Source organism: Sminthopsis crassicaudata, chromosome 1 (genome assembly GCF_048593235.1).
Source record: "Sminthopsis crassicaudata isolate SCR6 chromosome 1, ASM4859323v1, whole genome shotgun sequence".
In the NCBI taxonomy this organism is placed as follows: domain Eukaryota; kingdom Metazoa; phylum Chordata; class Mammalia; order Dasyuromorphia; family Dasyuridae; genus Sminthopsis; species Sminthopsis crassicaudata.
Window position 1 is genome coordinate 753,978,651 of NC_133617.1, and position 15,000 is coordinate 753,993,650.

Consider the following 15,000-nt stretch of genomic DNA (forward strand, 5'->3'; position numbering starts at 1 on the left):
GGGAAGAAGGAAGGAAGGGAGGGAGGGAGGAAGGAAGGGAGGGAGGGAGGAAGGAAGGAGGAAGGGAGGGAGGGAGGAAGGGAGGGAGGGAGGGAGGGAGGAAGGGAGGGAGGGAGGGAGAAAGGAAGGGAGGGAGGGAGGGAAGAAGGAAGGGAGGGAGGGAGGGAGGGAGAAAGGAAGGAAGGAAGGGAGGGAGGGAGAAAGGAAGGGAGGGAGGGAGGGAAGAAGGAAGGAAGGGAGGGAGGGAGGGAGGGAGGAATGGAGGGAGGGAGGGAAGAAGGAAGGAAGGGAGGGAGGGAGGAAGGGAGGGAGGGAGGGAGGGAGGGAGGAAGGGAGGGAGGGAGGGAGGGAGGAAGGGAGGGAGGGAGGGAGGAAGGAAGGGAGGGAGGGAGGGAGGGAGGGAGGAAGGGAGGGAGGGAGGAAGGGAGGGAGGGAAGGAGGGAGGAAGGGAGGGAGGGAGGGAGGGAGAAAGGAAGGGAGGGAGGGAGGGAGGGAGGGAGAAAGGAAGGAAGGGAGGGAGGGAGGGAGAAAGGAAGGGAGGGAAGGAGGGAAGAAGGAAGGAAGGGAGGGAGGGAGGGAGGGAGGGAGGAAGGAAGGGAGGGAGGGAGGGAAGAAGGAAGGAAGGGAGGGAGGGAAGAAGGAAGGAAGGGAGGGAGGGAAGAAGGAAGGAAGGGAGGGAGGGAGGGAGGGAGGAAGGAAGGGAGGGAGGGAGGGAAGAAGGAAGGAAGGAAGGGAGGGAGGAAGGAAGGAAGGGAGGGAGGGAGGGAAGAAGGAAGGAAGGGAGGGAGGGAGGGAAGAAGGAAGGAAGGGAGGGAGGGAGGGAAGAAGGAAGGAAGGGAGGGAGGGAGGGAGAAAGGAAGGGAGGGAGGGAGGGAAGAAGGAAGGAAGGGAGGGAGGGAGGGAGGAAGGAAGGGAGGGAGGGAGGGAAGAAGAAAGGAAGGGAGGGAGGAAGGAAGGAAGGAGGAAGGAAGGGAGGGAGGAAGGAAGGAAGGAGGAAGGAAGGGAGGGAGGAAGGGAATAAGGAAGGAAGGGAGGGAGGAAGGAAGGGAGGGAGGGAAGAAGAAAGGAAGGGAGGGAGGAAGGAAGGAAGGAGGAAGGAAGAAGGAAGGAAGGGAGGGAGGGAAGAAGAAAGGAAGGGAGGGAGGAAGGAAGGGAGGGAGGAAGGAAGGGAGGGAGGGAGGGAAGAAGGAAGGAAGGGAGGGAGGGAGGAAGGAAGGAGGAAGGGAGGGAGGGAGGGAGGGAGGGAAGAAGGAAGGAAGGGAGGGAGGGAGGAAGGAAGGGAGGGAGGTAGGGAGGGAGGAATGGAGGGAGGGAGGGAAGAAGGAAGGAAGGGAGGGAGGGAGGAAGGAAGGGAGGGAGGGAGGAAGGAAGGAGGAAGGGAGGGAGGGAGGAAGGGAGGGAGGGAGGGAGGGAGGAAGGGAGGGAGGGAGGGAGAAAGGAAGGGAGGGAGGGAGGGAAGAAGGAAGGGAGGGAGGGAGGGAGGGAGAAAGGAAGGAAGGGAGGGAGGGAGGGAGAAAGGAAGGGAGGGAGGGAGGGAAGAAGGAAGGAAGGGAGGGAGGGAGGGAGGGAGGAATGGAGGGAGGGAGGGAAGAAGGAAGGAAGGGAGGGAGGGAGGAAGGAAGGGAGGGAGGGAGGAAGGAAGGAGGAAGGGAGGGAGGGAGGGAGGGAAGAAGGAAGGGAGGGAGGGAGGGAGGAAGGAAGGAAGGAGGAAGGAAGAAGGAAGAAAGGGAGGGAGGAAGGGAAGAAGGAAGGAAGAGAGGGAGGGAGGGAAGAAGGGATGGAGGGAGGGAGGAAGGAAGGAAGGGAGGGAGGGAGGGAAGAAGAAAGGAAGGGAGGGAGGGAGGGAAGAAGAAAGGAAGGGAGGGAGGAAGGAAGGAAGGAGGAAGGAAGGGAGGGAGGAAGGAAGGAAGGAGGAAGGAAGGGAGGGAGGGAAGAAGAAAGGAAGGGAGGGAGGAAGGAAGGAAGGAGGAAGGAAGAAGGAAGGAAGGGAGGGAGGGAAGAAGAAAGGAAGGGAGGGAGGAAGGAAGGGAGGGAGGAAGGAAGGGAGGGAGGGAGGGAAGAAGGAAGGAAGGGAGGGAGGGAGGAAGGAAGGAGGAAGGGAGGGAGGGAGGGAGGGAGGGAAGAAGGAAGGAAGGGAGGGAGGGAGGAAGGAAGGGAGGGAGGGAGGGAGGGAAGAAGGAAGGAAGGGAGGGAGGGAGGAAGGAAGGGAGGGAGGTAGGGAGGGAGGAATGGAGGGAGGGAGGGAAGAAGGAAGGAAGGGAGGGAGGGAGGAAGGAAGGGAGGGAGGGAGGAAGGAAGGAGGAAGGGAGGGAGGGAGGAAGGGAGGGAGGGAGGGAGGGAGGAAGGGAGGGAGGGAGGGAGAAAGGAAGGAAGGGAGGGAGGGAAGAAGGAAGGGAGGGAGGGAGGGAGGGAGAAAGGAAGGAAGGAAGGGAGGGAGGGAGAAAGGAAGGGAGGGAGGGAGGGAAGAAGGAAGGAAGGGAGGGAGGGAGGGAGGGAGGAATGGAGGGAGGGAGGGAAGAAGGAAGGAAGGGAGGGAGGGAGGAAGGAAGGGAGGGAGGGAGGAAGGAAGGAGGAAGGGAGGGAGGGAGGAAGGGAGGGAGGGAGGGAGGGAGGAAGGGAGGGAGGGAGGGAGAAAGGAAGGGAGGGAGGGAGGGAAGAAGGAAGGGAGGGAGGGAGGGAGGGAGAAAGGAAGGAAGGAAGGGAGGGAGGGAGAAAGGAAGGGAGGGAGGGAGGGAAGAAGGAAGGAAGGGAGGGAGGGAGGGAGGGAGGAATGGAGGGAGGGAGGGAAGAAGGAAGGAAGGGAGGGAGGGAGGAAGGGAGGGAGGGAGGGAGGGAGGGAGGAAGGGAGGGAGGGAGGGAGGGAGGAAGGGAGGGAGGGAGGGAGGGAGGGAGGAAGGGAGGGAGGGAGGGAGGGAGGGAGGGAAGGAGGGAGGGAGGGAGGAAGGGAGGGAGGGAGGAAGGGAGGGAGGGAAGGAGGGAGGAAGGGAGGGAGGGAGGGAGGGAGAAAGGAAGGGAGGGAGGGAGGGAGGGAGAAAGGAAGGAAGGGAGGGAGGGAGGGAGAAAGGAAGGGAGGGAAGGAGGGAAGAAGGAAGGAAGGGAGGGAGGGAGGGAGGGAGGGAGGAAGGAAGGGAGGGAGGGAGGGAAGAAGGAAGGAAGGGAGGGAGGGAAGAAGGAAGGAAGGGAGGGAGGGAAGAAGGAAGGAAGGGAGGGAGGGAGGGAGGGAGGAAGGAAGGGAGGGAGGGAGGGAAGAAGGAAGGAAGGAAGGGAGGGAGGAAGGAAGGAAGGGAGGGAGGGAGGGAAGAAGGAAGGAAGGGAGGGAGGGAGGGAAGAAGGAAGGAAGGGAGGGAGGGAGGGAGAAAGGAAGGAAGGGAGGGAGGGAGGATGACATCACAGAAATAGCTCATCCAAAAGAAGTCGGGCTGGTCATGGGACAAGAGCAAAGAGCAGGGGCTGCACCAAAAACAGTAACTGCTTCCTGATATTCTTTCCAGTAGCACGAGGATCAAGGAAGGCTCCAGCACGTGGACTGGCTCTCTGAGTGTGAATGTAAGAACACAGCGGCATGTTTGGGAGTTGTCACCATGAGGGCTGCCTGGGACACTGACAGTCACCACCTCCATGTAGAGGCAGCTAAACCTCCTGCTCTAACATTAACAGACTGAGTTGGCTTTGGGAAACCCCAGATATTAACTGGTGGCCAGACCCTAATGAGAGTACTGTTATTTTCCCATCACCTCCCAATTTACTGTAGGTGATCCATGTACCTGGAATGATGAACCTTCCTGGAGCCTGAGCATGGGGAGATACTGGCTCTACTCACCTCCTGCAGGAAGTCCTAGGACTTCCTCACTCCATTACAAAGACTTGATGACCCACATGGTGCCCATGCTCTGGACATCTCATGGAGGCCAAGATCAAGGATTGAACTTGGAATACCCCTGATGACTTGAGTGACTGTGTCATGTTTGGGATTAAGGACAAGACCAGGACTGATGACAAGGCATGGAAAACCCTAGAAGAGGTCTTTCCTCCAGTCCCCTCAGAGGTAGCTCCCTGACCATGACATGAGGTGACCTGAACTTGGAAGTGGAATTCCACTCCTCATTTACATGGCAATAATAAGAGCAATGAAGACAGCTAACATTCGTAGACCTTAAAGTTTGCAGAGCACTTTGCCTGTGTCACTTCATTTGATTCTCACAACAATCCTATAAAGCAGGTGCTATTATTATCCTCTTTACAGAGCAGGAAACTGAGGCTGACACGAGTTGAGTGACTTTTCCAGGATCACACAGCCAGTAAGTATCTCAAGCCAGATTTGAATCCAGGGCTTTGTGACTCCAAGTCCAACACTATCCACTATACTACCCAGCTAGTTGCCTCAGGAGGTCATTTCTCATGAATGTGCCCTTTGATTTCTTGTCCTCTCCCCAGTTGTGATTTACCCAGTTCCTGGATGGCCAACATCACAATTGGTGGGAATGACTCCTTGCAGGTGGAGTCCCAAGGTGGATGAAAGATTCAGGGAAATTTGGATCGCTGAGGAAATAGTGCTGCTGCTTCAATTTCATCAAATGGAAGTTCAAAAACTTCATGACCAGGACATTAGTGAAATGTCCATTTCTCCTCCAATGTTAGGAAATTTCAAGCATTCTCCACCCACCTTCCCCAAGGAAGGGAGGGAAAGGAAGATAAAAGAGAGGAGACAATCAGCATCACGGCCAGGGGAAATGTGAATATAGTGACCCGAGTCAGCACCAAGGTCAGAGACAGCACCCCATAGATTGGAAGTTGAGTCTTGTTGCATCTCCTTGGCTTTTGGGAGGGATGTGAACTCAGGAAGAAGAGTATTCAAGGTGTAAGGGCAATCTAAGAACCAGGAAGAGGAAACTTTCCTACTGGTGGTGATCGGCCAGATGCTGGCGTGGAATTATGAAGCAATTTTACTCGTTTTCAGACCCAGGTGAGAATACAGGGTATCTGAAAGGGGGCACTCTCATGCCTGGGAGCCTTCCCTCCTGTGTGCTTATTTCTCTCTCTCCAAGGTGTTTTCTGTGGAGAGAAGGCCCAAGAGAATTCTGGGGGCCTTTGTTTTCCTTTATCCTGCATACCCTGTATTCCGTGGCTCTGTCCGGCGTCTCCCTGGCCACTCCAACCCCAGTGGATGCGTGGGGGAGGGGTTCCTGAAACCGCCTCCAGCTGCCTTGCTGAGAAGGCCTCTGGGTGGGACTAGAGCCCAGGAGTAGCAGTAAGCCTCTGACTCTTGATAGTCTGAAGGCTGTGAAGTCTGGTGACGAGAATCTTGAGCTGCCATTCACGGGTCCTAGATTCTGGTCCTAACTAGCTCACTGGTGCGCTAAGTGTTCTTGGCTGAGAACCTCCATTATAGCTTCAGTTTCCCCCTCTGGAAAATCGTGCAAATTCTCCTAGTCCTTCATCCCTTTCAGGACCTCTGAGAGGATAGTACAGGCATGTGCTATATGTAGATCTGTGCACGCACACACATATTGTACACATATATTTTGTTGTTCAGTTTGTGATTTCCTTCTTTAGTTAATTTTTACCGCTAGGAACTGAAGCAGACAGGGCTTAGTGACTTGCCTAGGGTCATGCAGCTAGAAATGGTCTGAGGCCAGATTTGAACGCATGAAAATGAGGCTTCCTGATCCCAAACCCAGTGCCCTATACACCACACCATTTAGTGCCGCTCCCCCCCCTCTATTTTTCCTCTGATCCTGCTAGTCCTGCAGCCCCTACCTTGTCTGCTTAGAAAGCACAGTCCTATCAATTAGAGCAGAATTACATGAGAGCTAACCCGAGGAATCATTCCTGTTACTAGCCCCAACAATGGGTCTGGACCAATGAAAGGGAACCATATCCCCTATTCCTACCCTGTGGGCTCCTGGCAACAAGCTTTGTCCAATCCTAAGGTATCCCAGACCCAATTCACTTCCTGCCTTTAGAGAAATTTATACTAAGCTTTGGACCTTTATTTTTGGGGAGAGTCTGTCCTGCAAGTGGGGCTCTCTTGCTGAGAAACTCAATAAATCCTTCCTGGTTCTGATATTTCTGGTTTGCTTTGGGGTTCTGTTCAGGTTCTGGCTTCGGTTTGTTCTGGGACCAACAATTTTACCCACACTGTACACACACACACACACACACACACACAGGAATATGTTATTTCACTTACTGCTCATCTTCATAGTAGAGTTTGCCAATGGCCCAGGCGATGATGATGGGGCAGGGGATGACTGAAAGAAAGACCCGCATTAGAGCTGTGAGGAGTATCTGTGTGATAAAGGACTGGGGCAGTTACAGCACGTGGGCAAAGCCCCCTTGCACTTTCCACGCCATGAACGGGGCACACAATTATCCCCCGGAATTTTCTCTTCCATTTGGCCACATTCCAGACCAACTTAGAAACGTTTAAAGTAGAAAGGCATGGAGGGAAAAAAAGATCTCTCTCTCCCTTCCTCTCTCTATCTCTCTCTTTCCCTCTCTTTCTCTCTCTCCCTCCTTCCATCTCCCTCTTTCCCTCTCTATTCTCTCTCTTTCTCTTTCTGTGTCTCTCTCTGTCTCTGTTTTTCTCTGTTTCTCTGTCTCTCTCTCTGAATTCTGGTAGAACTCTCGGCTCAGGAGTTTGGGGATCTCCTGTGATCTGGAGCCACGGCCCTTGGGTTTTGATTATCAACACTTCTGTTCCGTCCTCAGTCCTAATAATTAAGTGGAAATGCCCAGTGGAAGGAAGACCAGGCCTTGGGGCTCTTTGCCTGTTCAGTACATAGAGGAGAATGGTGGAGGGCCTCAGCCTCGGGGGTAACCCAGGAAAGCCCCCCTCCCCCGCCAACCACTTACACCATCCAATGAACAGGAAGACCCACTTCCTCAGCTTGTCTGTGGAGTAGGTCATGACGATGGCCGTGTGCAGGTAGCAGCCTTCCACAAACATCCAGAAGAAGTTGGTCACCACGAAGTAGTTGAAAATGGTGGTGATGCACCGACACCAAGCCTGCTCGGGGAGGACAGAGGGGGTTGGGAGGCTCGAGGCAACCTCTCGGATCTCTCCTTATGAAGTCTTGGAGTGGGAAGGGCCCTTAGAGGCCTCCCCTTACCACTGGGCCCCCTCTTGTTTCTCAGTGAGGCTTAACCGATGTCTGTGGAATCGACTGCATCCTCACCTCCACCTTAGCTCTCGGCCTCCGCAGTCCTGGTCTACACTGATTAATCCCTGATTTCCCATAGCACACAGTAAGGGGCCAAATCGTTTTCTTCTCTCTGCCTGGGCTTCCCATTCTCCCAACAGACCAAGCAGATCTTTGCTGGGTTTTCTGAACTGTGTTGAGACTATGGGGCAGGGATTCCGGCCCTCCACATCCCACGTCTCTATCTCTGTCTCTGTCTCTCTCCTGTTTTCTCAGAGCCGTCCTACATTATCCTTGTCTCCTTCTTGCCAAGGGTGACCTCTTTAGCAATGAGCCCCTTCCTCCCCCGCCACGGGACCGTGTCTGATCAATAATCTTGTATGAACTGAGGCAGGCTGGAGTGGGCAGAACCAGGAGAACGACTTCTAAAGCATCAACAATACTGTAAAGTTAGGATCTACACAGACCGACCGGGCTTCCAAAGGCTCCGTGAGGGAGCGCGTCCCTTCCCGACAAAGGGGATGGCTTCTATTTGGGGATGTGGCCGCAGGGAAATTTTTGCCCTATTCTGGCACAAGGGAGGACTCATATTTGAGGGGAGGGAAGAGGTAGTGAGTGTGTGAGTGTGTGTGTGTGTGTGTGTGTGTGTGTGTGTGTACATGCATTGTGTATCTGTGGACTCTGTGATAATGATGCAGAAAAAGAAGAAAAAGAAAGGTGTCAATAAAAATGAACGAAGTGCCCAGCAGAGAGCAAAAGGCAATTCAGAAGGGGCAGTCAAGAAGGGCACAGCTGGCAGGCTTTAACCAAACTTAAAGCGCACTTAAAAAACTCCAGGGATTCACCACTTTGCATAAACAGCGGCTTCCCTGGTCTGTACAGCAACAGTGCAGAGAAGCAGGGGACGAGAACCCGCGCCCTCTTCCCCAGCTCCAAAGCGCAGGGTCTGAGATTGCACAAAGCACCTATTTGGGGCCAGTTTCTGGGAAATGGGGGGCTAAGCCAGATGCGCTCTGGGGTCTCTTCTGGCCCTAGGTCTCTCGGACTGGGGACTAGAGAAGCCATTTGCTGGCAGCTGCTCCAGGTGTCTTCTGGATCTTCTGGGGTGCAGAAGGGTTTTGTCTGGCTCGGGTTAGGGGTCCAAGCTTTGGGGTGAGTTTGTACTTAACGGAGAGAGAGCATCTCGATTACCTCACAGACTGATATCCCGGCTTCTCCTCCTAAACACCCACAAGCCACCCTGTGCCCCCTGTGACCTAAGTTTGTGCCAGAAATCAGAGTTCCCTGGCCTCTACTGGACATCACCGGCCTTTGCCCCGTGCCCCCCTGGAAAGGGGCCATTGCCCCGGTACCTCATTGTTCTCATGCACAGTGTGGTCGATCAGCTGCAGGAGGAACCAGAGGAGGTTCCGGAGGATGAAAGTGGTGATGAGGTTCCAGTGAATGATGTTCCGGAGGCAGCGGATGCTCCTGGGTGGGGAGGCAAAGGCAGGGAGGTAGGAGGCTTGAGCCCCCATGGGGGCATCAGCCCAGCCAAGTTCGCTCATCCTTCACTCAGTCATCAAAGGGTCTTCCCAAAGCCCAAGGCCTTGTCATTCCCCACCCCCACTCAGTAAACTGCTGTGGCTCCCTAGTCCCACCAGCCCAAGGAAAGGAGGAGAGAACAGAGGTCCGAGGAGAGAAGGGAATGGGGGAGGAGGGATGAAGGGAGAAAGAAGCGGAGAGAGAGAGAAGAGACAGAGAAGGAGAGAGCCCAGGATGGGGGTGAACGGGAGAGATGTGACTCACTGCAAGCCGAGGAAGAGCAGGAAGGCGGCGAGGAGAGCCCCCATGGACATGCAGTGCCCCAGGTAGTTGATGATGAGTGCTACCTTGTAGTGCACGTCATATTTCTTCTGTGGGGAGACACAAGACAGAGGCAGAGACGGGGGAGACGATCCGGCACTCAGGGGACGTGGGGTGCAGGGATGAAGCTGCCCTGCTCCCCACTATCCCGGGACCCCTTATTTTCTTCTGTAGTCAGAATTGGGTGTGTGGAGGGTCTGCACCCAAGATGGAGATGAATTTCTGGATGTGAGCTGGATGTGAGCTCCCTGGGCCTAGAAAAGGGCCTCCGGCCACCTCGTCTGCCTGTTGCCCTCTTCCCTGGGACTGAAGGGAAGGAGCCTAGGAAGGGAGCTCTTTGCTCTGGTCTGCCAGTGCTCCAGCTCCTCCCTCCTGCCTCCCCTATGGTTGGGCTGAGAGGCCAAGAAAGAATGAACCCGCCTCTGAGTTCTGGGATACAAGCATCAGGCAGCCAGGCGTCTGGGGTGGGCTCATTCATCCCCTGGGGTGGGGAGTGGAGCGGGGGGAGAGGGGGAGGGGCCACTCACCTGGTCGTCCAAGATGGGCTCACACTGGGAGTAGTTGATCCGGGAGGCCCAAGTCCCATTGTCTGTGCACTCTCGGTAAGCATTCCCTGCCACAGAAGCACAGGGGGCGTTGGGGGGGAGGGGGAGGCAGAGCACGGGCCCCTACGGGGAGACTGGAGTGTGGTCTGGACTTGTCATGGGCTTGCTACTAGCTTTCATCTCCCCGTTAGAAGGTGAGGGAAGGGACTGAGCTTTTGTCTTTCTCAGTATCCACAGTCCTAAGCACAGTGCTAGACCCTCTTTCATTGTTCAGTCTTCCCTCCCTCCCTCCCTCCCTTCTTCCCTTCCTCCCTTCCTTCTTTCCTTCCATCCCTCTCTTCCCTCCATCTCTCCCCCCTTCCTTCCTTCCTTCCCTTCCTCCCTCCCCCCTCCTTCCTTCCTTCCTTCCTTCCTTCCTTCCTTCCTTCCTTCCTTCCTTCCTTCCTTCCTTCCTTCCTTCCTTCCTTCCTTCCTTCCTTCCTCCCTCCCTCCCTCCCTTACCTCCATCTCTCCCTCCTTCCCTCCTTCCTCCCTCCCTCTCTCCTTCCTTGTCTTTTCTCTCTTTTTTAGGGACTTGATTTGAGAATTATTTTTAATTCACAGCATCGGGTTACACAGGCAGTGACCTTGAGAAAACGCTGGTTGAGTGACAAGTTTCAGACCTCCTCTGAAACCTCTGGTGATGGAGCGTGCCTGGGGGGTCCTCAGCCCTTCTCTCTCCCCCTCACCTGGAGAACCTGGGGGCAGGTGTGCGCCTTCAGCACTTGAGCGTCATATTAGGAAGGGCCTGGACCGCAGGAGCAGAGATTTCAGGCTGGGAGGGACTCTCTGGTCCAGCCCTCCTCACTTACAGAGGAGCCGGTGTCAGCCCAGAAACACCCGAGGACGTCCCGAGGTCCCCCTGAGCTAGACTCCAGTCCGGATCTTCCACTGCGCGCTCCCCACTCTCACCTCTCACTACTGGATTTGGGATTATTATTCACTGTCTCATATTTCTTCTCAATTTAATCCAGTTATGGCTGAAAAAACCACTGTTGTCCTGCCGCCACCCACGCCCACTGAGGCATCCGGTACTTATTTCTATGTAATTGGGGTGAACTGGCTTGCCCAGAGTCACACAGCTTGGAAGAGTCTGAGGCTAGATTTGAACTCAGGTCCTCCCGACTCCAGGGTTGGTCCTCTACGCCCCCTTCAGTCTCCATCCCTGACCTCGCTATTTTTACGAACCCCATGGGACCCAGTGGATGGATGTGCAACTGGTTGGGGGTCACAATTGCTCTAGCCCAATCGGAAGCATAGTCACGTGATCATTTCAGCCCAATTCATGAACTCTCAGCACCAATTAAACGCGCCCTGCAACAGCAGCGAAGGGGGCCTGGCGCTGCCCATTTGCCGACTTGACCACTTGTCAGCTCTCCGCAGCACGTGGCTGGGCCGAGCGCACGGAGATGGTGCAGGGAGGGATTGACACCATCACCCCCACCGCAGAGAAGACTTCCGTCCCTGTTAGCTCTAGATAAGTGAGTAGCTAATAAGTGAAGGACTCGGGGCAGTGCTGATGGCGAGCGCCATGCAGACAGAGGAGGGGGCCGCGGGCTGGGCAGAAGCCCAGGAGCCCCAAACCAAGAGAGTGGCTCCCACCTATTTGACAGGCACCGGTTACACAACAGATTTAATTCTCCCTTGCAGGGCTTCCGGAGCAGAGCATTTTGTCAAAGGAATTGCTTTTTAACAACTGCTCTGGAACTCAATCATTAAAAAAGCCATGACCGCCGGGCAGCTTTGCCAGGGAGAGCTGTCCTGGCTGGGCTCTCAAGCCAGGGAGACTTCGATGGTGGCCGGAGACGGGGGATGTCTGCCCCCTGAAGGCCGGTCCAAGGAGCTTGGGACAGGCTCACTGGGGCGGCCTCAGGGACGCGCCAGTCTCAGATTCTGAACCTTGGCTCTAAAACTCATCATAAGTGTGACCTTGGGCTTCTCCGGGTTCTTTCTGGGATTTGGGCTTCACACGGAGAAGAAAGGAGGGAGTTGTGTTCCACGACTGACTATAAAAGTAAAGCACACTGATGGGGGCTCGTGACATGGGATGTGGAGAGAATTCTGACCCACAAAATACCTAGAACCCCAAATAGCTACCCGGAGACCAGAAAGGGGAGGATCTCCACTGAGACCCCTATTATTGACAATATTTGTTCTAGCACAAGATGTGCAAATCTAGAGAATCTGCCCCAATGCTCATACGGACTATTTGTATTGGTTTGCACAGCCAGTCACACACATTGGACCTTGACTTTGCTGCGGTGATATCATTGTGATCCTCTTGGAGAACGAAGGACAACAACTGACCAAATGTTTGCTCGAATTCACCTGGGATCTACCTGGTTCTACATTGTTTTTTTTTCTTGGAAATCGTGAAAATCTGGTAACAGCGTATTAAAGGTCGTTTTCTGGGACTGACTGGTCCTCACCCTCCCCACGATCCTACGGTCTCCAAGGCATTCTCCTGCCTTCCTTAGTGTTTGACTCCATCAGCCAGGAGACTGCCCCTCTCCCCGTCCTCTTCCCCTGCCATCACCCATCCTGCCCAGTTCCAGGGGCTGATGATTTCACTCTCACTGAGCGCCTCAGTTCCCACTTCTGTCTGCCAGATAAGTTTGGTCAAGAATTCCCTCTGACACTCAGCAATAACTATCTCTATGCTTTAACCTCCGCTTTACAGAAGTAGGTAAATGATGCCGTGAACCAGGAAGACCTGAGTTCAAATCCAGCCTCAGACACTTTGGGAAAATCATTTCACTTCTGTTTGCCTCAATTTTCTCATCTGAAAAATGGGGATGATACCTCACAAGGTGGTAAGGATCAAATGAGATAATAGTAAAGCACTTAGCTTAGAGCTCGGCACATAGTAGGTGCTATATAAATGTTGGCTATTATTATTGACTCCTTTCCCTTTCCCTATAAAGAAACACCTGTCATACTTCCTTGATCTTGCCATGCCCTCAAGCTGTTATTTTCTCTCTTTCCATGCAACACCGAACATTTAGTCCTTTTAAAGCTCACCATTTTGTGCTAAATGCCTCACGAGATTGCCAGCTCCTTGAGTTGAGGAGCTCTCTTTTTCCTTTTTTCCGTATCCAGTACTGGGCACGATGCCTGACATATGACAAGCATTTAAAAAGTGCTTATTGATCGATTAACAAACATTAAAAAGGAAAGTTTGGCAGGGCCAAGCGTGGCAGATTTCCTGTGCGATATTCTACACCCACGGTTTCCCTCCTCTGCAAAGAAGTGAAGGATTCCGTGGCTGCTCCTTCCTCAGCCCCTTGAAATCTGGCTTTTCTTCTCCCCTTGAAAGAGCAAAGGAAACGAGCTCCAAATTGCCAGAATAAAGCCTTTTCTCATTCTCAGTCTTTCACTTATCGGTAGCTCCGGACACTAATGGCATTATTTATGAGACTCCTCCCCAAACTCCGCCTACTCAGACTGCTCCTCCCCAGCCTTCTTTTTTATTTCAGGGCCGGCCTCTTGCCCTTAAGCACTGCTGCCCCTCAAGGCTTTACCCTGAGTGCCCACTCTTCTCATCTCCTCCCAATGCCTTCCCCTATTGTCAGCAGCATCCTGGCCTCTGAGGGCAGCAGAGCTTTTCCACCTCCCCCCACTTCCCCTCAGCCAGAACAGGGATGTTTCCCTCCTCGCTCTGCCTCTCCACAAGAGCTCCCGAGCTCCCAAATTCTTCTCTCTGGGAGCAGCCCCCTCTCCTGCCTCTGCTGGTCCCTTCTCCTACCCTAGCTATCGTGGTGATCTCCGTCCCCTTTCTTCCCCCCAGTCCCTGCTCTGGTTCATATCTCACCCCTCCTGGCTGAGCATCCACAACGAGCTTCCCTCAGCTCCTGCACATAAATGGGCAATGTCCCTCACGCTCACACAGAAACACGCCAGCCTCCCTCCCTGGCTTCCCTGAGCCTCCTCTGCCTCCTTTGCTCCTTCCTGGAGTTGCTGAACTGGGTCCTGAGCGCACCACAAACCTCCCCAACTCCAACCTCCACAGCGAGCACCACATAATACTTTTGAAGCAAAATTCCAAATGATTAACCCAATTCATAATTCTAGCAACATCACATTAATATACCATTTTTTCCCAAATCCTCTCCAGTATTTTTTGTCATCTTATACAATCTGCTGAATAAATTGTTTGAATTTACATTTATATAATTACTAGTGGTTTAAAACATTTTATATCACTATTAATAACTAATTTCTACCTCTGGAAAGTCTATTGATATCCTTTGATTATTTAACAGTTAAGGAATGACTCATATTCTTATGAATTTGACTCTATTCACTATATATTTGAAAAATGCGTGCATCCATCCCTCATTGACCCTTGGACACTCTATGGTGGCCGTTCCAATGCTCTCTTTCTCCTCAGACCTGCGCCAGAACCCCCTCCTCACTCGCCTTCCATATTATTGAGGAATGGGGACCATCCCTGGGAAGCTTTCCCCCCCCCCACTCTGCCCTATTCTGTCATCTTTGCCCCAGCCTCTGATGAAGGGGCCCTTCTCTTCACCAAGGACGGGTCATTCACATGTGCCCTTGACCGAGGCCTCATGGGACAGAAGCTTGCCCAGGGGTCATTTCCTCTTCTTCCTCTCAGTCTCTTCTCTGGCTTGCTCCCTGCAAGTGTGCCGGGGGGTCCCCCATCTTCCATGGGACTCGGGGCACTGGTGAGCGCCACAAAGAGACGGGCTCAGTGGGATATCTGGAGCGGGCTGACTTGGGGGGGCCCTTTTCTGGCGGGGGCTTCAGGTCAGAGCCAGACTGTCCTCTGAGAGGAAGGCTGAATGTTGTTCAGGTATGTCGCCCCAGATGGCCATGGAGCTCCATTATAGTTTGGAGAGTCGGGAGGCTGGGAGCACACGCAGGGGCTATTTCTGACAAGGGCTGCATTAGTTACCATGGAAATGCCCATGACCTTGCTGAGAATCAGCGTGGCTTGTGTGCCACCAAGACAGCCATGGGCATTAGGGCAGGAGGAAATCGAGCAGGCTCGTGGTCTTTCCACATGCAGGCAGAGCCAGCGGCTGCCCGCCCCGGGCAAGTTCTGGGGCTGGGACAGGGCCTCCTGCTCCTGGAGGGGGGCCCGGAGCACTGGTCTAGCCACCTTATCTTTCTCCTTTAGGGATCCCCAGGAGTAATAGCTCTTGTGTATGTATAATCCCATTCAACAGGCATCAGTTAAGTACCTACTGTGTGCCAAATACCCGAGGTACCAAGAGAGAAACAAAACGCCCCTGAGTTCCAGGAGCTTGCATTGGAGAGCAGATAGGAGCTGGGGCTGCACTGGAGCTGTGATTTAAGGGAGAGTAGGAATGCCCAAGTGACCTTGCGACTTTCAGGCTGGGGGAGGAGCCTGAGGGCATGGAAAGAACAAGGGACTCGTCTAGGGTCACCCGGCTAATGCGTGT

At 54.0% G+C, this 15,000-nt stretch overlaps 1 protein-coding gene across 1 annotated transcript in view; it reads right to left on the reverse strand.

The window, feature by feature from the left end:
- CRHR2 (corticotropin releasing hormone receptor 2) overlaps positions 1-15,000 on the reverse strand; it is an 80,804-nt gene that overhangs the window by 22,429 nt on the left and 43,375 nt on the right. The window contains exons 4-8 of the mRNA XM_074284560.1: positions 9,515-9,600; positions 8,931-9,037; positions 8,495-8,612; positions 6,856-7,009; positions 6,191-6,251 (exon numbers count right to left, since the gene is read on the reverse strand). Coding sequence (XP_074140661.1) covers positions 6,191-6,251; positions 6,856-7,009; positions 8,495-8,612; positions 8,931-8,980 — 383 coding nt within the window. The 5' untranslated portion in view covers positions 8,981-9,037; positions 9,515-9,600. The remainder of the gene's footprint in view (positions 1-6,190; positions 6,252-6,855; positions 7,010-8,494; positions 8,613-8,930; positions 9,038-9,514; positions 9,601-15,000) is intronic.